General features: G+C 32.0%; 3 protein-coding genes and 4 non-coding genes across 12 annotated transcripts in view; 5 read left to right on the top strand and 2 right to left on the bottom strand.

Moving 5' to 3' along the window:
* LOC114339828 (polynucleotide 5'-hydroxyl-kinase NOL9) overlaps positions 1-3,125 on the bottom strand; it is a 16,243-nt gene extending 13,118 nt beyond the window's left edge. Inside the window, exons 1-3 of one of the 3 annotated variants that reach the window (XM_028290515.2) lie at positions 3,026-3,125; positions 2,390-2,513; positions 338-1,538 (exon numbers count right to left, since the gene is read on the bottom strand). In XM_028290515.2, coding sequence (XP_028146316.1) covers positions 338-1,538; positions 2,390-2,513; positions 3,026-3,058 — 1,358 coding nt within the window. In that variant the 5' untranslated portion in view covers positions 3,059-3,125. Of the gene's footprint in view, positions 1-337; positions 1,539-2,278; positions 2,514-3,025 lie in introns of all 3 variants that reach the window. The other 2 variants (XM_028290516.2, XM_028290513.2) reach the window with 2 other exon arrangements.
* On the top strand, positions 3,118-22,626 carry LOC114339830 (tRNA N(3)-methylcytidine methyltransferase METTL6). 3 transcript variants are annotated; one of them, XM_050651108.1, is made up of 15 exons: positions 3,118-3,525; positions 3,641-4,036; positions 5,116-5,548; positions 6,507-6,558; positions 7,108-7,148; positions 9,311-9,363; positions 9,636-9,698; positions 12,163-12,373; positions 16,094-16,333; positions 16,529-16,735; positions 17,244-17,425; positions 18,158-18,205; positions 21,809-21,856; positions 22,270-22,351; positions 22,534-22,626. In XM_050651108.1, exons 2-3 carry the CDS (start codon positions 3,647-3,649, stop codon positions 5,536-5,538), a joined length of 813 nt encoding a protein of 270 aa, XP_050507065.1. In that variant the 5' UTR covers positions 3,118-3,525; positions 3,641-3,646; the 3' UTR covers positions 5,539-5,548; positions 6,507-6,558; positions 7,108-7,148; positions 9,311-9,363; positions 9,636-9,698; positions 12,163-12,373; positions 16,094-16,333; positions 16,529-16,735; positions 17,244-17,425; positions 18,158-18,205; positions 21,809-21,856; positions 22,270-22,351; positions 22,534-22,626. The 3 variants fall into 3 exon arrangements, 2 of the variants coding, with proteins under 2 accessions (XP_050507065.1, XP_050507066.1); XM_050651109.1 differs by lacking the exon at positions 16,529-16,735; XR_003653981.2 differs by lacking the exons at positions 3,641-4,036; positions 5,116-5,548 and having other exon boundaries at positions 3,403-3,525.
* LOC114339836 (small nucleolar RNA SNORD36) lies at positions 12,023-12,096 on the top strand. Its single transcript, XR_003653983.1, has one exon. It is a non-coding gene; the product is annotated as a small nucleolar RNA SNORD36 (small nucleolar RNA).
* Positions 15,943-16,030, top strand: LOC114339837 (small nucleolar RNA snR60/Z15/Z230/Z193/J17). Its single transcript, XR_003653984.1, has one exon. It is a non-coding gene; the product is annotated as a small nucleolar RNA snR60/Z15/Z230/Z193/J17 (small nucleolar RNA).
* LOC114339839 (small nucleolar RNA snR60/Z15/Z230/Z193/J17) lies at positions 16,382-16,468 on the top strand. The gene has a single exon (XR_003653986.1). It is a non-coding gene; the product is annotated as a small nucleolar RNA snR60/Z15/Z230/Z193/J17 (small nucleolar RNA).
* Positions 18,012-18,098, top strand: LOC114339838 (small nucleolar RNA snR60/Z15/Z230/Z193/J17). Its single transcript, XR_003653985.1, has one exon. It is a non-coding gene; the product is annotated as a small nucleolar RNA snR60/Z15/Z230/Z193/J17 (small nucleolar RNA).
* LOC114339827 (uncharacterized) overlaps positions 22,534-24,343 on the bottom strand; it is a 99,005-nt gene continuing 97,195 nt past the window's right edge. For both annotated transcript variants that reach the window (XM_050651089.1, XM_050651090.1), the window contains one exon: positions 22,534-24,343. In XM_050651089.1, coding sequence (XP_050507046.1) covers positions 24,060-24,343 — 284 coding nt within the window. In that variant the 3' untranslated portion in view covers positions 22,534-24,059.

Genomic DNA, 24,343 nt, shown 5'->3' with positions numbered 1-24,343 from the left:
CACGTAAAAATAAACATCTGGCGATGAGTCACGCGTCCTAAGGCCCAAGAAAACTGTATGCCGATGACAAACATTCCCAAGCGAGACCTGCGAACGCATGAACTGATAGTAGGATGCGCAATGCTGTCTACGCAGTTCGCCGACGCAGGTTGTGGTTTAAAAATTTAAGGGACTGGTTTAAATGTAGTTCAATAGAACTTTTCAAAGCAGCAGTAGAGAGAGTAAAGATAGTGATGATGATATTCAAGCTCCAATTGGAAGACGACACCTAAAGAAGTAATTACAAACAAAAAATTGATTTTCTGTTGTAATGTATTAGTGAACGGCAACGTCTTACCTCTTTACTTTCCTCAAATGTGTATAACTTGGTCCCAAGACTGGTTCTGACACCTCTATAACAGAAATGCAACCTGGAACGGTAAATTCCGATTGCCCTGGATCCAAATCGATAACCCTTACTTTTGGAAACATACTCAACAACCTGTTGATGGAGTACCTCACAAATGTACTTTTACCTACCCCAGTTCCACCGACAACCAACATTCTCGAAGATTCATTTACCATTTTTATTATACTGTCCCATTCCGGATGGATAGCAATAGCATTGAATTTTCCACTGTTGTAAAATGTAACTTGTGGAGTCTTTGAGTTGGTAATGTTGGGAAAAATTTGTTCTGATGTGTATTGCTTCAAAAATTTAATTTTATCACTTTCCGTTCCAGAACTAACAATAAATATGACATCTTTTTTGTTGATTGTGGTTTCTTTGAGAACATCATGTTCCTTTAATGATGCCAAATTTTTAACGCTCTCTTTCTCATTTGTGATATTTTTCAAGGCTAATAAGGAACCCCCTCTGGGAGAATATAAGTCAACCACTTTAGATCTTTTATCTAAAACACATCCCAAAATTTGAAGTTTTCCGTATATGACTTTAATTGAACAATAGCCATAGCATGTAAGTGTTTCATTTTCTTTAAGAATTACCAGTCTCTGATTATTTTCCCACAAAAGCAATTCGAACTTGGTACTGGTATTTGTATCAATGGTTATTGGATCTAATATGGATGGTAGCTCTTCTGTGGGTTCACCATTTTGTATTTTCGTTTGTTTTTCTTTGGCTCTTGGAGATTCCTGTGCTATTGCTAGAGGTAATTTTTCTATGGTTTCCTTGTGGATTTTTACTTGTTTATTTTTGGTACTTGAATCAATTATTGGAACTAACCTAGGTGGCGATTCTTCTCTAAGTGCAATTTCTTGTATTTTCTTTTGGTTTTCTTTAGTTTTTTGAGATTTTTGGGCTATTTCTGGAGGTACTTTTTCCATGTTTTCTTTGTGGATTTTTACTTGTTTTGCTGCAGGTGCTTGTGGATCTTGCTCTACAGCTTGAGCCTTCTTATCGCCCCCTTTATTTTTCTGTTTTCTTTGTTTTTCAGCATGATTCTGTAATTTTTCTTTTACTTGGTCTCCAATTTTCTTTTCTTTTGTATGGACTTGTCTTCGTGATGGCAAATGAGTGACGTTTTCAACAAATACACCTAAAATTGTATTATTCACAATTATTTATTTATTTATTAGGACCAATAAGATGGGATGAATATGTGTAATTAAACAATACAGGCCAGTAAAGAAGAAAAAGGTGAAAAACTATTATTACAGCTTTCTGAAAGTCATAAAAGCTGAGATGAGTGAGAGCTAATGACAAAACTTAAAGACATACACTCATAAAGAGTGAAAGAATTATTTTTTGTGTATAAAATGTTTCTTTACAGTTTAGAGAAAAATAGTTCAAATAAAAGTTGTAGATCTTAAAAAGTTATTTCATTTGAGTTTGTAAATATATTACTATATTTGCAGATGACACCACAATTTTATGGCAAAACAAGGACTCTATGATACTAAACAATCTTAATCATTTGACAATTTAATTTTTCAAAAACTGAATTAATTTCTTTTAAAAATAATCTAAACAACATTACTTTGGGCAATGAAGGCATTTGTTCTGACACTGTAAATAAATTTTTAGGTCTCTATATTGATAATAAACTTAAATTTACAAATACTATGTGAACATAGTACTTAAAGAATATTACAGATATTAACATGTTGACAGACAGAACGTCTATAGACGTCTAAGTTCCATTGATGTAATGTGACACAACATCTATAGACGTTGCATTTTTCCCTATTCTCCTTTGAAAAATACATATAGTGTCACAACACTTGCTTTTACATTTGACGCACTGTATGTCAACGTGTTAATAATCATTAAAATTACTCATTGGTATTTGGTTAGTGCTTTTATCATTTCCTGGGTTCAGGTCTGACACTGTGCAACTTGTTATTTTAACATTTTTCATAGGTTTCCTTTGAAAGTCATACTCAATACCTATGTAGGATTCCATGACATTAAAATCAGCTAAAGTCTCACAAACTTTACCGAAAGACTTTAAACTGAAGGTTTCTTCTCCCTTTTTCTGGAGGTCATCTGGTTTAGCTGTTGGCTTCATTTTCTAAAAAAATATATACACTGAAATTGCAAGCAATTATATTTTATTTCAATTACAATGGAAGGGTACAGGCAAAGAAGGTGCTATGTCAACATAATAAGTTTCGAGAAAAATGGTTTTAAAGGTTAACATTCTCTGGTGTTTGTTTATTATTTAAGTACTGCCGAAAACTCGTTTATTTACTAAATTTGCTGGAATCACAGCGATGGCATCAGCCTATGTGTACAACTTGACATAGCACTTTTTCCCTGGGACTGCCTGGACTTGCCACCTTCTCAGCCTGACTAGAGTTGTTATTCCTGACTGAACACGTTCATAACGAGGATTGATTTATAGAATGGTAGTCGAGATTGACGGCTAACAGAGGGGACCAGAAACTCATTTTCTGCAAAAATATAGCACCTTCTTTGCCTGTACCCTTCAATTATAAACATTTACAGTTTAAGATCGTTAATAATTTTTGGATTGGAAAGCAAAATTATAAAAATGATTCACTTCTTCGAATTAAAAAATACCTTTTTTTTAATTTTCTCTAATTTCTCCATCATCAAGTCTCTATTTTGTAAAAATCAGAAAAACAATAAGGTTAAACAACCTAACTTATACTTCTTTTTTAAACATGTATAAATATGAGTCGATCTATGTGGAAAACAGCCACATGGGATGGAACGGTTTTTAAATGAATTTTATTTTTGTACTTTTGATACAAAACAGTGCTTAGTGATTGGCAGAGCTAAGTAATTTTGTCCATTAATTAATTTTGCCAGTAAATATGGACATCAGTTTCAAAACAACTTGTTCAAAACAATTTGGTGGCTGTACATCTTACTCATTAAGGCAAATCTTTTTTAGTTGGCAACCAGTAGCCTGTCAAGTGTCCAATGCTGCCAATTAATTCTTGAAGCAAATAAATTTTTTGTTGAATTTCTTTCATTTCATCATCAACCAGCATCGTGCAAATAGTTGCTTTATTTTGATAGTTTTGGTACTGGTAGTGAAATCGCATTGAAAACAAGTAAGTTTTTAGTTAAATCCATTTCAATTTATTTGATCGCCTAATATTTTGCATGTTATTTAATAAAATAGTAAGGTTTACTCTCAAATACAACACGTGTTCTGTATATTTGTAGGCATAAATGGCTGAAAATGATTTTTCAGACAATACTAAAACACTGTCCGAGTCAGAGATACAAAATCTTAAATTACAAAATTCGCGAATAATCAGTGAATATAAAGCTAACCAACTAGAACTTGAAGCTAAGAAGCATTGGGATCTATTTTATAAAAGAAATGAGAACAGGTTTTTTAAAGATCGGCATTGGACTACTAGAGAGTTTGAAGATTTGTTAAATGATCAAGAATCTGATAAATTGATATTGTTTGAGATAGGGTGTGGTGTTGGGAATTTCATATTTCCGTTGATTGAGGAAGGCCTAAACTTTCAAATCCTAGCTTGTGATTTATCACCCAGAGCTGTAGATATTGTAAAAGGGCATCCAAGCTACAATTCTAACTTAATTCAGAAGGTGAGCATACAGCTGCAAGATTTATTTTAACTAATTAGTTACTTATACCGTTATACCACATAATTTTTTCTCATAGTTACGTTTTTGAAGTATCCTGTACTGGCTGCTGCCATTGATATTGGGTTTTCTGATTTGGCCTAATACCAGACTCTCCTAGAAGAGTTTGAATGGAACGGATGGTTGTCCCTTGAAAATACCGTAGTCTTTAGGCCACATGCACCTATTCAGTAGGTGCACAAAATCCTATGCTAAAACGTTACAGGGCAGTACCCTTCTATTAACCTCTATATTCTTTGCTGATACTTCTAGGTATCAGTAATCCAATTTGAAAGTCTTTTCTGTTCTGCACTATTTCTCTCCCTGTTTGACCTCTCTCCATCTCAGGCAAATTGTTTCATGATCTCTTGTTACAGTTCTCCAGCTATAGGTCTTTTTATCACTTCTCAGTTGTTTTGGGCACATGTCCAATCCATTTCCTCATCATTGTTCAGTCTGTAGTCAGTTTCTTATTTTCTTTCTGATCAAGTCTGAATCTGTACAATAATAGCTTCAGTTCTTTTCCCTCAAAGTTTCTTTTTAGTCAATTTTACCTCTCCATTTTCATCCCATATATTTTTGAGATAGTGATGGCTTAGTATGAAACCTTTGTATCTCATTTTACAGGAGAGACCTTAAAGTAAGTTTCTTTATACTCTATACTATACCCTATTCCACAAACATACGCCTGTTTTGGATTACTTCGACAACGAATATTTTACTGTGCAAAATAAGAAGAACGAAAGTAAATTGCAAATTACATTGTTGTTTACTGGAATAATTATTAGCGCCATTTACTTTCGTACTTCTTATGTTGCACAGTAAAATATTCGTTGTCAAAGTAATCCAAAACAGGCATATGTTCGTGGAATGGCCCATACCCAAAATTTTATGTTTAATGATCAAAATGTGTTTTAAGTCTCTTCTGTAAAATGAGAACCGAAGTTTTCATACTAAGCAATAATTGATACTCAGGATTTTTTAAGCTTGAATATATCGAAATCCTAAATAGATCAAACCTATAGTTAGTGATGTCTTTTTAGGTTTTTCAGTGTGATATTACTACAGACGATGTTTATGAGGAAGTTAAAGAAAATACTGTCGACATCACAACCTTAATTTTTGTCTTATCTGCAGTACACCCCGAAAAGTTTAAGGATACTTTAAGACGGGTAAAAGCCTTACTAAAACCTGGTGGATTGTTACTATTTAGAGACTATGGCTTATATGACATGGCACAATTGAGATTCAAAGTGGGCCACAAAATTTCTGATAACTTTTATATGAGACAAGATGGTACCAGATCATATTTCTTCTCAACTGAATTTATGAAACGTCTTTTAGAAGAGTGTGGTTATGAAATAGTTCTAAATACGTATATACACAGGAGAACTGTTAACAAAAAAGAGAATATTGATGTTCCCAGGATTTTTGTCCAATGTAAAGCTAGGAAGCCTGTAGAATAAAATAGAAAAGGTGAGAAAATTGATACTTAATTCGAAGTATCTAGTTATAATTTAGACCTCAAAGTTGGTAGCCTTTATTCCTACAAAATTTACTTTTTACAAGTGATCACTTTTCTCATATGTCTGCATAATTTTCTCTCTTCAGTCAGTATTGCTATGAATCTCAGAACAAAAGTCTTGCCTATCTTTGTTTCTGCAGGTTGTACAAAGTATGAAGGCAGTGCATACTTAAACGGCATGAATAGACATGTATGCTGTGACACTGTATCTTCTCTTTACTATAATATCGTCCTGAACCTAAAATTAACTGAAATAAATATCTTAATGCAGTGGACACCATAATGAATTTGACTTCAAAATACATGCACAGACACAACTGCATATCGTCACCTAAATGTAAGAACTAGGTATCGCAAAAATTTTATATTGAGATATCTATACAATATTATTTCAAATATCATGTAGCGTTCAGTACAAAAAGTAGGTACCTGAATATAATAGGGCTTTTCATTCACAGTCATTTGTTTCTAGCTTCTGTCATGTTGTATAATCTGTATATTATAATATTAATATACACGTATTATATGACAGGAGCTTGAAACAAATGACAATCAACGAAAAGCCCTATAGGTAAGATCCAATTAAAATGATGTATAATAAGTGTCATGGTTTAAGATATTTCGGTGAAGAGAAATGAATAAATGGTTTTTGGCAATTATCTCGAAACATTGAAATTCAATTTACCTAGTTCTTACATTCAGGTGACGATATGAAGTCACTTTCTTAGACGTGTCTACATCTGAAGTGTGTCTATGAATGTGTTACTTAAATCTATTATGATGAACAATCTTATCACCAAGACATGAATGTATATGATTATACCAACATGCACTACCAACTGATGTATTTTATTCACAATAAATAATTTGTTTGTCAAAATCTTATTTTATAGCTTTTTATAATTTCAGGTTGAAGAAAATGAGTCGAAAATGGGAAACTGATACTGGCCAACTGTACAAGGTAAGCATAGTATTGATTTATGTTCTCTGTCAGTCTTCTTCTTTAAGTGTTGTCTCCTAATTGAAAGATGGATATCATCATCACTATCTTTACTCTATCTACCACTGCTCTAAAGAGTTCTATAGAACTGCATTTAAACCAGTCCCTTAAATTCTTCAACCATTACACTCTTCTTCTTTCTATACTCCTTCTGCCTCTTATCTTTCCCTGTATTATCAGTCTTAGCATTTCATATCAGTGTCCCAGATATTGTACCTTTCTTATTTTTATTGTGTTTATTATTTCGCATTCTTTGTCCATTTCTGGCAATACTTCCATGTTCGTTTTCTTCTGTGTCCCATGCTATTGTGACCTGTAACACCACATTTCAAATGCCTCTCTGTCAGTAAAATACTTCAAATATTTCACAGTGATGAACAATTTTATCACCAAGACATGAGTATATATTATGATTATACCAACATGCACTACCAACTGAGATCTTTTATACTGTTATTACAAATTTCCCTCTGTAATACCATTATTTTAAATTTTGTAATTTATTTTCAGATTTGACAAAGTTACATGCTGTATTTCGTATCCACTGATAGGTAAGCATTTCATTTTTTTATTTATAAGTTTAGATGTGCATTAACTTGAAGGTTATGAATAGATTTTTTCATCTTTAGAACATTTTTTGATGTACATAGTTTTTGAATGATATAGCAACTACCAAAACTTGACGACTCTTTCTAAGAGTGACTAATTGTTAAAAAAAATACTGGCACATTCAATTTATTATAAATAAATTGATGTCTCTTTCATTAATATAAGAATATCCAACCAGCAAATCTAATCCAATAGTTTCTATTGATAAAGAAGTGATGCTGTCCTTCCAACTATCATCAGTAAAAGTTTGTTTCAAACACAGCCTCACTGCTGTTTGTTTTACCCTCACTGCATACTTAGATCTACAATTTTTTTGTAGTACTCATTATACAGGGTGAGTTTTTAGTGCGGGATCGGTCGATAATTCCATAATGGTATAAAATATCGAAAACAGTTATTAAGAAAAAATGTAGGCAATGATATTCTCCAGGCCTGGAAAATATATCCATTTCTACAGGGTGATCGATAACTGCGTGGTATATCAAACATATAATTTTTTAAATGGTAGACCCTATATATTTTTTCATATTTATATTTCTCTCATAATTCTTGTTCATATAATATAGAGTTTTGCATTACTGTACAGAGTATTTAAAAAGTTATGACCATTTTTGTTTCGAAATCCCTATGAGATTAACACCATGTATATAAAGAAGTAATTCGTAAATAATAATTTGTTCTACATAATGAGATAAACAATATACTGTAGTTTTTAAATTAAGTTTAATTGAAAAAATTGACGAATATTTGTATACAGGGTGAACTACAAAACCAAATTACGATTTTCTCAATTTTTTTAAATGGATCACCCAATATTTTATTTTTTAGAAACATTATATTTATGATACTTTCATTTTTATATAGCATTCCCTATACTTAAACTTATTACTTTTCGAGATATTTTTAGTTTTCTTCAAATATCGGGAATACATTCAATTTGTCTAGTAGAAATAAGTTAGTATTGAGCGATAATTCTACAAAATTATTTTTATTCAATAAATAGAATACTGTTGATATAACAATCTAAAAACTATTACATCACTTTTATATTGTTTTGATTTATGTTTTGTGTGAGCTGTTTATTAAATAAAAAATAATCTTGTTATATTATTATACACAAGACATATTTTTTTTGTAGGAATTTTAAGATTCTTGTATATTAGGGAAATATGATAGTTTCTTAATATCACATTTATTGGTACATTTACTGCATATTGTTATGGTTTATATTTTGTGTTAGTTATTTATTGAATAAAAATAATTTTGTTTAATTATCGCTCAATACTAACTTATTTCTACTAGAAAAATTGAATGTATTCCCGATATTTGAAGAAAACTAAAAATATCTCGAAAAGTAATGAGTTTAAGTATAGGGAATGCTATATTAAAATGAAAGAGTATCATAAATATAATGTTTTTAAAAAATAAAATATAGGGTGATTCATTTAAAAAATTGAGAAAATCGTAATTTGGTTTTGTAGTTCACCCTGTATACAAATATTCGTCAATGATTTCAATTAAACTTAACTTAAAAACTACAGTATATTGTTTATCTCATTATATAAAGCAAATTATTATTTATGAATTACTTATTTATATACATGGTGTTAATCTCATAAGAATTTTGAAATAAAAGTGGTCATAACTTGTTAAATACTCTGTATAGTAAGGCAAAACACTGTATTATATGAACAAGAATTATGAGAGAAATATAAATATGAAAAAATATATAGGGTGTCCCATTTAAAAAATTATATGTTTGATATACCACGCAGTTATTGATCACCCTGTAGAAATGAGCATATTTTCCAAGCGTGGAGAATATCATTGCCTACATTTTTTCTTAATAAATTTTTTCGATATTCTATACCATTATGGAATTATCGACCGATCCCGCACTAAAAACTCACCCTGTATATCATTTTTCTTCTACTCTCATCCAGTTTCTTCAATAAACCATGAATTTACATGATGAACACCCTTATCACCAAGACATGAACATTTGTGATTAAACTTCACATGCACTACCAACTGAGAAAATTTTTCAATAAAAGAGATTTGATAATAGAATTTTTTGCATTCTTAACAATCATACTTTTTTTAGGTAATCATGGAGAATACGAAGAGGATGTTAGAGCAAAATAAGGACTAATTTGTGTAAGTATATTCATTCTTCACATTTTCGTATTTAGAGACACTGTTAGCCTCTTTGACAGGCTTTTAGATCTACATTTTTTTACTACTGATTGTATCCTACCCTCCTCCCTGTGTAGAATATTCTATAATGAATTTTCATGATGAACACCCTTATCACCAAGACATGAACATTTGTGATTAAACTTCACATGCACTACCAACTGAGAATATTTTATAATAACTAGTTTTGGTGTATAATTCTTCACATTTTTAACAATCAAATTCTTTTTTAGCTAATCCTGGAGAACTGATTATGGGAATGTGGCAACAAAATAAGGACAAGGACTGATTGTTGTGTAAGTAGTATTCAAAAACCCATGTATCTGTTCATTGACCCAGTCTCAATTGTCTAGTAAAATTAGTAATTAATTTTTTTTTAATGGCCCGTGTATGGGCCATTCCACGAACATATGCCTGTTTTGGATTACTTCGACAACGAATATTTTACTGTGCAACATAAGAAGTACGAAAGTAAATGGTGCTAATAATTATTCCAATAAACAACAATGTAATTTGCAATTTACTTTCGTTCTTATTATTTTGCACAGTAAAATATTCGTTATCGAAGTAATTAAAAACAGGCGTATGTTCGTGGAATAGGGTATATATTAATATTATACAACATCTGACGGAAGCTCAAAACAAATGACAATCAATGAAAAGCCCTATGTCTGTCCCCTGTAGATGGGAAGACTCAAGTCAACTACTTAGAGGGCTTGTTTACAAACAGGGAATTATCATAAATTAAGTAAATGATTCATTTATGACTAAAAAATTTGCTATATGAGTTGTTTTATCAGTGATAATTTTATGCCTTCTAATCTGTCAACAATATCACTCCTACTCTGTCAACGAGAAAAATTGTTACACTTGTATTCCAAGTGTAACACATCAAAAAATTTATGAAAGAACAAAATGTAATACAGTGGAACCTGCTTAATTCGAACCTCCATAATTCGAATTTTTATTCTGGTCCCTAGCATTTCCTATACAGGGTGTTTGGTAAAGAATGGGCCATAGCTTAACCTCAGGTTCCTGGGGTTAAAATAGGCCGATTTAAGCTAACTTACCTTAGTACAAAGTTTATAACAACCGAAATACAGGGTGTCAAAGTTAAACTTTTTTTTTATTTATTATCGAATATTTCCTGACAGGTATGAGATAACAACATGAAATTTGGTATGTGGGGGTTTTTTGGGTTGAGAAAACTAAATTCCCTACCAAAGATTATGTATTGCCCAGAGGGCGCCACATACGCCTTTCAGCACTCATTTATTACGTTCAATTTTTTTATCCCTCACTGTATAATTTTCACATTAAAATTCTTAGTCTCCTATTAGTTTTACTTAAAAAAGGTATACTTCTTTCATCTCCCTAAACTCAACCGTTTTCGAGATAAACGCATTTTAAATCTGCGATACACCATCATTTTTAGCATAATATCATTGTAGTTACACCCGAAAAATAACTTAAAACCATAAAATTATCCAAAAATGTATCGCAAATTTCTTCAAATGTAATTTGCGATGCAATGCCATAAATTTGAGAACTGGCACAATTATTATGGTTTTAAGTTATTTTTCGGGTGGAACTACATACAATGATATTATGCTAAAAATGATGGTGTATCGCAGATTTAAAATGCGTTTATCTCGAAAACGGTTTAGTTTAGGGAGATGAAAAAGTATACCTTTTTTAAGTAAAACTAATAGGAGAATAAAAATTTTAATGTCAAAATTATACAGAGTGAGGGATAAAAAAAATTGAACGTAATAAATTAGTGCTGAAAGGCGTATGTGGCGCCCTCTGGGCAATACATCATTTTTGGTAGGGAATTTAGTTTTCTCGACCCAAAAAACCTCCACATACCAAATTTCATGTTATCTCATACCTGTCAGAAAATATTCAATAATAAATAAAAAAAGTTTAAATTTGACACCCTGTATCTCGGTTATTATAAACTTTGTACTAAGGTAAGTTAACTTAAATCGGCCTATTTTAACCTCAGGAACCTGAGGTTAAGCTATGGCCCATTCTTTACTAAACACCCTGTATAAGTAATGGTAAAAAGTCGTGAATAATTCGAATTTTATTTTGGATAATTCGAACTTTTCTGCATATCTTAGAATCTTTTGTCATCACTGAGAAGCTAAATTCTAAAAAGCAGCTAAAAATTTAGGATCTCTTTGGAAAAAAAATGAAGTTGGTCTTTTTTATAGCTTGCAAATGTTTTAATGGGTATTTTTGGCCCATTTTTATAGGTTGACAAAACTCAGGCAAGAATAGGAACAAAAACCTCTCCAAGCGATAAAAATGACCAACTACTGTTTTTTTTGCTGATCAACTACTGATATTTATCATTTGCAGATGGTTTTGTAGGTAATCCTCGTTTTGTAGATTTATTTTTTAATAAGTCGAATTTTTGGATAATTCGAATTTTTTAACGGTCCCCTGAGATTCGAATTATCCAAGTTTCACTGTGTATTTTTTTTGACAAAGTAGGTTCAACCTTTCAGGGGGGGGGGTAACCTTAGTAGGCAAAATGATTCAATTAAATTCAATTTTAAGTTTATTCTGTAATGGAAAAACCATTTCTTAATCTATTGGTTGTATTTTATGTTTAACTGTGATGAATATTTAGTCGGCTGAAACCAGTGATGTTTCACAATAACGAGCTTTTTAACACTGATAACATAAACCAAAACATATAACAGTGTTGGTGTGTACAACAAAAAAGTTACCAGATTTTTTTACTTGCAGGATCTTCAGGGTCACCTTTGGGCACTCAAACACCAGCTACAATACCTGGTACCACTGCATCTACCAGAATGACCACCAACAGCAGCTCTCTGTCAAATCAGGAACTGAACTCTTTGTCTAATTTTTCCACTGAGGGGGTTCCAGTTGAGGAAGTTCCTTAGATTCCAGCAGCATCTTGTCTGGCAATCTAATACCTGCACAATCAGCCAATGTAAGTTGATATATTTTTCAGTGTTACTAAAAAATATAGAATGGTTTTTTTTTTTGCTTCAAAATAGTATTATCTCTCCTCTATATATGATATAGATATTTTACATCAATATACCATTGTTTAACACTCTTCTTCTAATGGCACCCTACAACCTCTACACTCCTTTGTCTACAATTTTTGTGAGTTGGCCTGCTAACAATGTTGTTCCATTCTGCACTGTTGAATACTTTCCTTCGCCATTGCCTGATGTTCATGAATTAAGATCTTCCTCTACATCATCTATCCAACTTTTACAGTGCTTTCCTCTTGTTCCATTTCCTTGGGGCTTCCATCTCTGGATTACTTTTACAGCTCTATTATCTTGGCATTCTTTCTAAATGACCAAGCCAGTTTAGCCTTTGACTTTACAAAATTTTACAAATGGTTTAACACTAATATTTTTTTTTTCAATTTTGGTATAAAGTCTTCAGTTTTTTAACGCAGTACATAAAGTTTTTAATGTTAATATGTATACCTTTTAACTCGATGTATGATTTTGGTGTCAATAAACTAATTTTTTAACTCAACTTACACTATTTTATCTTTATTATGTTTTTAAGTCAATACAAATGGTTCTTGATTGAACTTCCTCATTTTTACCCATTATAAAACTATGTTCACGTCAATCATATATATTGCACAAACATACATAGTATGATATAATTGATTCCAAAAATGACATAACCCAGACATCCAAAGTGAAAGTTATCCTCCAACACCAAATTGTTCTATAGGGTCCATATAATGTTCTGAAAAAAGTCACACCTTTTTGAGCGTCGGGTTTGGGTGGGGGGGGGATAAGTCGGTAAATTCATAGTTTTTTACGTTTTTTGCCAATATTTTTAAAACTATGAGGTTTAGCATGAACAACCTTCCATACAAAAATGTTCTACATTAAATTTGAAATAAAAAAGTCCCTATACATAATCCTTCTAAAATGAATGGTTCCAAAGTTACGGAGGTAGTATAGTATAATTGGTCCAAAAAAGGCCTAACCCAGACATCCAAAGTAAAAGTTTTCCTCCAACACCAAATTGTTCTATATGGTCCACATATTGCTCAGTTAAAAGTTACACCATTTTGAGAGTCCGGTTTGGGGGGGAGAAGTCGGTAAATTAGTAGTTTCTTTACGTTTTTCGTCAATATTTCTAAAACTATGTTTAAGCGTAAACAATGTTCTATACAAAAACGTTCTACATAAAATTTAAAACAAAAATGGTCCTATCCATAATTGTTATAAAATCAACGGTTCCAGAGTTACGGAGGGTGAAATGTGGCGGTTTTCGATACTTTTTATATATTTTGGGCAATTGATGATGATTTTGGGTGGTGAGGTTAATAGCCACTTTACGCCATGCAAGTAATTGCGAAATTTATTGCACAAGTTCTTGCAGCTAGAACTTCTGCAATAAGTTGCAACTAGCTTTCTGCAATAAAGTGATTACAGGGTGCAAGTAATTGCATAAACTGACATGAAATAGACATACCATAAATTTTAGGTTATGTTTTTTTTTATAAATTAAAAATGTAATTTTTTGAGTAGAGTTCTCAGATATTAGATTAAAAATGTTAGATTATAATTTGAGAAAATTATAATATGTATTATGTATAACAAAATCAAAATACCTAATGCAAGTACAGTGGTACCTCGACATACGAGGGTAATTCGTCCCGTAATCTTGCTCGTATGTCAAAGCAATTTTCCCCATTGAAATTAATTGAAATGTCATTAATCCCTTCCAGTCCCAAAAAACACCTTAGTGGTTTTTGTTAAGTGTTTTTAAATAACAAAAATGTTTTTACAAGAAGAAACATTTATTTATAAGTAACAAAAAATACATACATATTCTGTAAAATCAGAAAACGTGAGGTGCTTACGGAAGCGCTTAATTTTCGTCAGTGGTCTTCGCTTTTTTCGTCACATTTTGCTCATTTTCATCTGCAGCTCGTTTAAAAAAAACTGTTCAAAGAGGTTTGTTTCTTCCTCCCTTTCATAAATCGCTCGTGCCTTCTCACATATGATGCTTTGTGTTAAGGTTCCTCCTTGAAGCTGCTTCTCTGTCAACCATACCATCAGTAGTTTCTCCATCTTTTCATGGAGAGAAGTCCGGAGCTTGGAAATTATTGTAACGCCCTTAGCTGGCATTTACCCTTTATCACCTCCTTCAAGTTAGAAGTAGGTAGTCAAAAAGAGGCATGAATTTTAATAAAAAGCGGTTCCTCGTATCTCAAATTTTGCTCTCACCTCAAAGCAAAACGTCGCTCGCTCAGCGGCTCGTATCTCAAAACACTCGTATATTAGGGCGCTCGTATATCGAGGTTCCACTGTATACCTATAATACATTATTCATTTACAAAAGGAAACAGGTTGTTACAAAAGAAATAAAAATAGAATATAGTTTCTTTAATCCCTATGTTGCATAATTAAAGTTATCCACCAGAATAATGTTATCTGTGAAGGGTGAAATTGGTAAAAAGTTCCTCTAGTTTTGTCAAAAATTGTTAAGTTTGAAATTTAGAATGACAGAATGTCAAAACAAACAGTGTAGCCTTAAAAGTTACTAAAAATATAACCAAATTGCAGAGAAAATTGCATGAAAAATAGGACATGTTCTATTTAGCTGCAACTTCTTGCAGCAAGATATTGCAGCTTTTCTGTGCAATTCCCGTGTGACATGATGCAATTTCTATTGCTGCAAGAAATTGTGCAATTAGTTGCATCGTGTAAAGTGGCTATAATGTTTCCTCAAGGGCTTATCACTAACATACCATCAGCCACTGATATAGCAGATCCTGTTAAATAAAATTTCTTTCAATCTGCCCAAAAAATATAGAAAGTATCGAAAACCTCTACTTTTCACCCTCTGTAACTCTGAAATCGTTGATTTTATAACAATTATGTATAGGACGTCTTTGTTTTAAATTTGATGTAGAACATTGTTTACGTTATGTTAAAGCATATTTTTAGAAATATTGACGAAAAACATAAAAAAAAACTACTAATTTACCGATTTCTCCCCCATCTCGTCCCCAAACCGGACGCTCACAATGGTGTAACTTTTTACTGAACAATATCTGGACCATATAGAACAATTTGGTGTTGGTGGAAAACTTTTACTTTTAATGTCTGGGTTAGGCCTTTTTACCAATTATACTATACTACCTCCTTAACTTTGGAATCGTTCATTTTAGAAGGATTATGCATAGGGCCTTTTTTGTTTCAAATTTAATGTAGAACATTTTTGTATAGAAGGTTGTTCATGCTAAACCGCATAGTTTTAGAAATATTGACGAAAAACGTAAAAAACTACGAATTTAACAATTTCTCCCTCCTCTCCTCCCCACACCCGACGCTCAAAATGGTGTGACTTTTTTCTGAACATTATGTGGACCATAATATAGAACAATTTGGTGTTTGAGGATAACTTTCACTTTGGATGTCTGGGTTTGGATCTAGTTATACCATACTAACATACATTAGAGGGCTGAAGTACTATGGAAAATCTAAAACAGTCAACCATATTTTTAACATTGGTTTAATGATGAGTTCATAGTTCAAATGAATACAGCTGATTACAAATATAGCATTTTGTCTTTCGCTCCTATCTGAAAATTCATAATATAAATTCTATAATTTATTACTGATTTTCACAGTATAAAAATGATATTGTTTTGTTTTAGGATTAATATTAGTATACATCCTATGGATATCACAGCAAATGACAGTGTAGGATAAAAACAGACAACATGGATATCACACATAACATAAGAAATATATGTTTTCGCCATGCGAAAGATAAAATTGATTCTTGGTTGAAGAAATTTTTAGAAAGTTGAAATTGTAGCCTGATCACATTAAAAAAATGGAAACTGAAAATCAAAATAATAAAAGTATTTGAAATTGATTATGAAACTATGCAGGTAATTATCTTTATATGAACTTACATTTTGCAGTATTTTGTAGACAATATATTTAAAATGATGAGTTCATAGTTCAAATGAAATCATGTGATTACATACTAGCATTATGTCTTTCGCTCCTATCTGATTATTAATGTAAAATACTTCAGAATTTAAGAAATTTTATATAAGTATATTAATTAACAAATTTTTTAGGGGAGCTGAGCATGCTAATCTTAAATTCAAAATGGGACAGAATGTAACCACATTGATTAATGGAAAGTACTTATTGAAAGTTAACGGATTTGTCTAACAAATCAAGAGCTAAAAAAAAATTTTATTTTTGTATCCTTTAAGCAGCGCTCCCTTCTGTTTGGTTTTATCTGATGGGTTTTGGTATTATGTACATATAAATCAATAGAAGTAAGTTAGCAAGAAATTTATTTTTGTGTTTATTTTTGCTCATGTAACACGTTCTGTGTGGATGGCATACATGTAAACCACTTGGTGCCTTCACCAATGTGCGGACGGCACACATGTATGCCATTGATTATACACATTTTTAATGTGTTTTTTGTCCGTTCAGAGTATAAGTCTTAGGATCAGATATCCACATGTAACGTGTTAATCTGCAAAATAGAATGTTGATTCTATTATATAATGATATAATAAATATATATTATAATAAATATATAATCAGATTAACTATTTTCAATGGGAAAATCAATTTCAATAATAATCAGATTCTTTTAAAATTTTTGAAGTGTTGTTTTTTATGATGATAATTTACCATTTTTGATGGTAAGAGATCCATTCAACTCGAACCTAATAATGATATTATCGAGGCATTTGTCTGATTAACCAACTAAAATATAATAAAGTGTTTATAGTATAGACTTGCTACTTACCAAAAAACCCTTTTTTTTTTCAGGTATTCCGGCCATTTCAACACCTTACAGCATTATATGGTAGAAACATTTTGCTTATATATAAGACCATTTCTTCCAAGGCAGTTGAAAAATGAAAAAACAAATGCCAAACAAGTACCCACATGTGTTCATCATCTAAGAGACAGAACATGAAGTAGTGAGACGACTACAAGTTCTGAGCAAAGTAAGCCTGACAAGAAAAATGTTGATTTAATTTAAATTCTTATATTATTGAAAAACTTTTGCTTTGTATAATTTTGTGGCCGAAGATGTATGTATTTTTTTTTTTTTTTTCAAATTCTGTATACATATTTCCTTGTGATTCTAAATTTTCGTGTTGTGTGCTTTTCTGCATCTCTTATCGTTACTAAAAGAATTGAGTCAAACATCATCTTTTAGTAAATTGTATTTGTTTTTGCTTTGTTTTTCGCGTGTTTGGAAGCTTTGTCTATAAAATTGTACAATTTTCAAAGACAATAAAGCATATTTCTATTCTATCATTTTGTCCCAATTTGTGTAATTCGCATCTTCTGCACCTTCCTATGATTTCAAAAATGCAATCCTTTATCATGTTTTATTCCAGGACCCTGGCTACATGGCCTGGGTTTCACTTGATTATAGTGGTTTTCTACCAAACTTCTGCTTGTAGATATTCTGCAGTAAAGTTGTATTTACAAAAAGACGTAAAAATTACAAGCACCTGCCAAAAAGAAATTAAAGGGCACATCTTCAGAAATATCAAATAGGCTAATTTTCAAAGATTATGGTACATATTTAAAATGATGAGTTCATAGTTCAAATGAAATTAAGTGATTACATACTAGCATTATGTCTTTCGCTCCTATCTGATTATTTTATTAAGTTACTTCAGTTTTACAAAAAAATTACGATTTTTGATGCATTTTTTTCTTTACAGAAAGAAGTTTTGAAACTTGCATGTGACAAATTATCATCACATTTTGAGGTAAGTTTTATAATATTCCTTTATACATTTTAGATACGTTAGATTTTAATATTGTACAAAGGGAAGTAAAATGTGTACAATATTGAAGTGATAATTTTGAGCAAGTGTTCAAGATTTTTTATTAATTCTATAAGATATCACAAGAAAGTCTCTTATCAATGATGAATAGGGCATCTTTTGATTGTCTATTTCACGTCCGTTAATATATAAAGAGATAATATTTCCCTCACCTGGCATTTAGCTGAAAGAAAGGAGACCCAAAAATGAATAAGACGAGAATTGACCAGTTAACACATTCACTACTGTCTGTCACAAAAAGGCATTCTGCTTGCTTGAGTCAGTGTCACCAAAGAATACTCCATCCAACAAGAAGCGAAAGCACCTGTCGGCTCCTTTGATGTTCAGAGGATAGAAATATCGGTCGGAGAATGGTAGGGGTAATACTTCACACTACACTAAGAAAAGTAATGAGGAATTCGTTAAAAACAGTAGGAAATTTGAGTTACACTGAGAAACAAAGTAATAATTAAAACTATAGTGTTTTTAAGTTGATCTATTTAATACGAATTGTATTTTTTTCTGTAAAATTTAATCATCATTCTCTTTGCCTTATCCCTATGCGGGGTCGGCTTCCCTAATTGCATTTCTCCACTCAATTCTATCTTGGGTCATATATTTCTGTAAAATTTAATATAACCCATATATCAATTTTGTACTGATAAGTAAAAAGGTTTTAAGTTAAAAATATCGATTTTGACTAAGTTTTTAAACTATGTAAACGTGATGGATTTTTAATGCTTACAGTCGGAAAAAGGGAAGATTACTTATTTTGTATTTGCTATCTTTTTCTATAACAAACGTTTGTTATTTATAGAAAAAGACAGCAAATACAAAATAAGTGATTGATATGATCGTTCATGGGAAATCTTTCATTTTTCCGACTGTACTTGAATTTAATAGTTAATTTCAAAATAGAGATGAAAATTTCTATTGATTTCTATTACTTTTTTTTCGTACTAAAAAACTTATCAAAATAGATATTTTTGATCCAAGACCTTTTTACTTAGTACAGAATTATACTTTCAAATTTTCTATTAACTTTGTCTTAGGTTGATGACTTTCTTTGTTTCCTTTTGAGAAATTTCTTTGAATGTCTATTGACCTCCAACACCACCATATTCTCGCCGCATGAGGAAACTCTGCGGCTGAGGCTAGAATGACTTTATTCACCTTCGATTTCTTTCTGTGCATCTGAGGTTTCTGGAAACTCTGGTTGTACTGTACCAAATTCAATTTGCCTGGATATATAACAATTATCCCATCACATCTAGCATCTAATACCTGGGAATTAATCTATCAGCTGACAACAATATCGAAGAAGAGGTAAAAGAACAAATAATTAAAGCCAGTAGAACAGCTGGATGCCTAAACGACACAATTTGGAAAAACAAACATGTAAGAGTGCAAACAAAGGCCCGAATATATGTCAGTTATTAGGCCAGTTATGACTTATACGGCCGAAACAAGACCAGATACAAGCAAAAAACACAAAAACATCTGGAGACCAAAGAAATGAAGTTCTTAACAACGATTTCTGGAAAAGGACTACAGGACAGGGTAAGAAGTGAGGAAATCGGACGCATATGTGGGGTAGACAATATAAATACCTCGGTAAAGAACAGAAAAGAAGGGTGGAATCAACATATAAGCAGGATGTTTGAATCAAAGATAGTAAGAATAGTCAGGGACAAGTCACTGTTAGGCAAGTATAGGACGCCCAAGGAAAAGCTGGAATGACAATTTAGGGGCAGAATGAAATGCACTGTTGAAGAAAAACAGGCAGTACTGCCTATATAAAAGAAAGAAGACATCAGATCTAGTATCTAGCCACCTTAACCTGTTTCTTATTTTGTTTCCAATAGGATCCACCCAATTTTTTCGTATATACTCATTCCTAACATCTTTTTTAGTTATTCGCTAGTTCTAGTTATTGATAACTACGGGTTTAATACGGAACTTAACCTAACCCTATTAAAGCTCTGCTTTCACACAAAATTTTCCAGTTTCAGCTGCATTCGCTCTCTCTAATTGTTACCGTATGGATACATAATTTAAAATTGAAATTTTTATTTAAAATTGAAATTTTTATTATATACTTATGTGTGAAATTATTATTTGTATATTCTAGGTATTTTTTTGTCTATTTTAGGTATATTCTAATTTTATGTATAGATAGGTTTTTATTTGTTTATTTTAAATCTTTGAAGTCTGACTTGCTACAAACCTTGTAATTGTGGAATGTGGTCAAATAAATTCATTCATTCATCTCTTGTACCACTCTCACATATTCAGAAGGCACTCCTTTCGTACTTAGTACCAATAGGTTTCTGGTAACTTTGCTATATACCTTCTCAATATTAATAAACACTATGTTCTTTCTCTTCTACTCATAAGTTTTTTCCTCAGCTGTCATAAAATAAAAATTGATGTGTGGACCTGCCTTGCATAAATTCAAAATGACTTTTATTTCTAGAACCGTACACTAAATTTTGTTAGATTTCAAATGTACGATAACGAAAACATATTTTGAATAGGGCGCTAAGACAAATACTTAATGATCTGAACAAAAATTAAGCAATTGTTTGTTTATTGGAAATAAAATAATACTATTGCAAATTAAATAAAACACTAAATAGCTATGTTTAAATTGTTTTTATTCTTTATTAAAAATCTGGGAATGAATAATTTTAATAGATAGGTACGTATATGGAATCATCTAAATGTTTGAAAATGAATCACATAAATGTTTAAAAGGAACTTCTCTCATTGCCCTACGATCGTTTACCTGCATATCTGCTACGATTTCTCGGTGCTGAAAAGAGAATTATTTGTTCACGATCTAGTGGGGCATCCGAGCACGAACCACACAAGAAAATCCACCTTTGCGTGGAGCCATCACAATGAGAGTTTATTTTAACAATAGATATGTTTAATAGTATTATCCTTTTTTCTACAATTAGAAAAGACTAAACAACACAATAATTTTACAAATTATACATTCACATTTGTTAGGTTCAACAAACAGTTGTTAGGGGTTAGGTTGAGAAATGAGAAATAAGAAATAATACATGAAACATGGCGGATCGTACATGCGCAAAGAAATATGTAGATGGCACCAAAACTGAGTAACTTAATAAATGAGTGGCAGCAAATTTGTTAAACTACACATACTTTTCACTAAACTCTGTCCAAACGATTTGATGTTTTTTAAATGATAATGAATTTAGTCTTAATATATTCTAAATCATAAAAGTCTAGACCAGACTGTAGAAGGATGCCAGATTTATCTAGGATTGGTGTAAAACAATGGGAAACAGAAGCGCAAGATCATAGAAGATGAGGGCTATAGTGGATTCAGTGAAGACTCACTCAGAGTTGTAAAGCCAGTCAAGAAGATATCAAATCACTATTGCAATGATGATGGGCATGCACCACTCTTACTTTTAAGTGGAGAAAATCATGCCATAAGTCTGATATGCAAAGTCATGAAGTTTTAACTTTTTTTATTCTAAAAAATATTTACAAATTCTTTTATTGTTTCAGGTTAGTTGAAGAATACCGCTGAGTCACAAAGCAGGACCGTGATTTTACGTAAGTTCTTTTTTAATATAAAAATGGTTGTATGACATACAGCTCCGGAGCGAACCATGGCCAGTGAGAGAAATCCTGTCTGTGTAGAGACTGTAGAGTTTAGGTGGGCATACGACCGTCGACAGCGTTTCTCATCGGCCATGATTCGTTCCGGGAGCTGTAAAAGTTTGTATGCACCATGGGGATTTAATAGATGTGTATATCCTTGGACGACTGAAACACTTAGGATCATCCTCTGGCATAAACATCTACTTAATGCCCTTGGCACATAAATAACTATTAATTTGACATGATGATGGGCATGCACCACTCTTATTTATGTGAAGAGAACCAAGCCATAAGTCTGATCTGCAAAAGTATCAAAACTAGTAACTTTATGTTAAAATTATTTATAACTTGTTTTCTTCTTCCAGGTTAGTTGAAGAATGGCGTACAAAACCTGATTCTTTGTCAGAACGTGATGACACTAGTTACAGAACAGGAATGTGATTTTATGTAAGTTATTTTTTTATTGTTAGGACATCAATTCTATTTCAATTTTACGTGATGATGGGCATGCACCACTCTTATAGTTTATGCAGAGAAGCAAGCCATAAGTCTGATATCTAACAAAATTTGTTTTTCTTAAAATATCATAGTAACGTGACACAAATATTTTCTTTTTTTTTTTGTTACAGATGCGATGAAAAATATTCAAGCAAGCCAGTTCCGAATGTGAATTTTTAAATATTGGGTTGATAAAAATTGAATAAAATATTTTACCAAAGCTACTTAATTGTTTTCACTACAACCAATCATATCTCTCTCTATACTTTCCTTATATAACAATTTATTTTAGCAATACAGTAGAGTCTTGACAAACTATCTAAAAGAGTCATTAATATTCAGCTGAGCTGGGTGCTTTTGTCCGAATGGTGAAATTACATAAACAAGGGATATACGATATACCTTTATGATTGTAATTCGTAATGATGAACTGCAGGTCCTGAAAACAAAATGTAAAAAAACCTGTTTTGTTTTTGTAAATTTAATGTCAAAAATATTTAGTTATCATCATCAATGGCATTATAACATGAGTCTGCCTTCAATGTTTGTCGGTCCTGTGCCACTACTTCCCACTGTCTCACTCCCATTTTTTCTATCTCGATACTTCTAGGCCGTTCTATCGGACCTTCTCCCATCTGGCCTCTCTCCCCAAGCAGCTATGTCTGATATGTATCTTGAGCCGTAGAACACGAATTTTTTGGGTAACAGTTGATCCGGATGTCGATAAGATTGTTATAAACAAAGAACTTGAGGAATTACATAACAGCGCAAAACAAAACATTTTTTTGGTCATAAGCAAAAAATAACACCTTCAGTAGCTGAAATGCAAGAATCAGTTACCAGACTGAAAAACAAGTCACCTGGATTAGACAATATTAGCGCAGAATTAATAAAAGAAGGCTGAGACTCCCTATTGAATAACATTAGTTTTGAAGAATAAAAAATTGATTCGACTTATTCACGGATGGTACAGAATTATTCCACTACATAAAAAGGGAGATCTGCTTGAATGTAAAACTACCGGGCAATAACACTACTGACTGGCATAAAATACTGTCAAATATTGTGTATGAGCGATTGAGACCATATACGGAACAAATAGTTGGGGGATATCAATGTGGTGTAAGTCCACAATAGATCAGATCTTCGTCTAGGCAAATCTTGGAAAAGACTAGTGAATTTAATATATACACTCTTCATTGATTTTGAGAGCGCCTATGACAGTATCCATCGAGCATATGAAGTTTACTGCCCGACGCGTAGCGGAGATTTAACTTTCCTCGCAATACGTGTTTCTTTCTGGCATTGGAATTGAAATTAGTATAACGAAATTCGGAAAACTTTTAGAACTATTCGGCAGCAAATATTTCTTTGGAAATTTTTTGTCCGGGGATTATTTGTGGTGATTTTTTGTCGAGGAATAATTTGTGGGGATTATTAAATAATTACAAATTTTGTCCTAACTTCCTCATCTCACTGTTCTGGAAATATTCTTGGAAAACGTGAACCAATGAAATAAGGTAAAAAGTCATTAAAACCTGAAAATATTGACATACAAACGAACAAAGTGAATGACAACCCTAGATAGAAACTATTAGAGAAGACAAGAGAAACCGAGTTCCAAAAATGAATGGAATAAGAACATTTATTGTAATTTTTATTCAGTTTCTATATTTGAATTGGTAGATACGGAATCCATTGCTTCAACTTCGTTTTGTGGTATTGCTGGAAGACTATTCGCAGCAATTCTGTTGTCAGTTTCTTCTTCTAAAGAATCTTGGTTGTCAGTGGTAAGTCCTTGCGAATCTTCTGGAAGTGAACTCATATCCATGGTCGATATACCTGGATCTACTTCGGCGTAATCTCCGGATTCGTCGCTAGATTCAGACGATGCTTCTTCTCCCTCGTCCACTTCTACCGAAAGTAGAGATGAGTGAACAC

Source organism: Diabrotica virgifera, chromosome 5 (genome assembly GCF_917563875.1).
Source record: "Diabrotica virgifera virgifera chromosome 5, PGI_DIABVI_V3a".
In the NCBI taxonomy this organism is placed as follows: domain Eukaryota; kingdom Metazoa; phylum Arthropoda; class Insecta; order Coleoptera; family Chrysomelidae; genus Diabrotica; species Diabrotica virgifera.
This window is presented reverse-complemented; position numbering and strand designations above follow the sequence as displayed.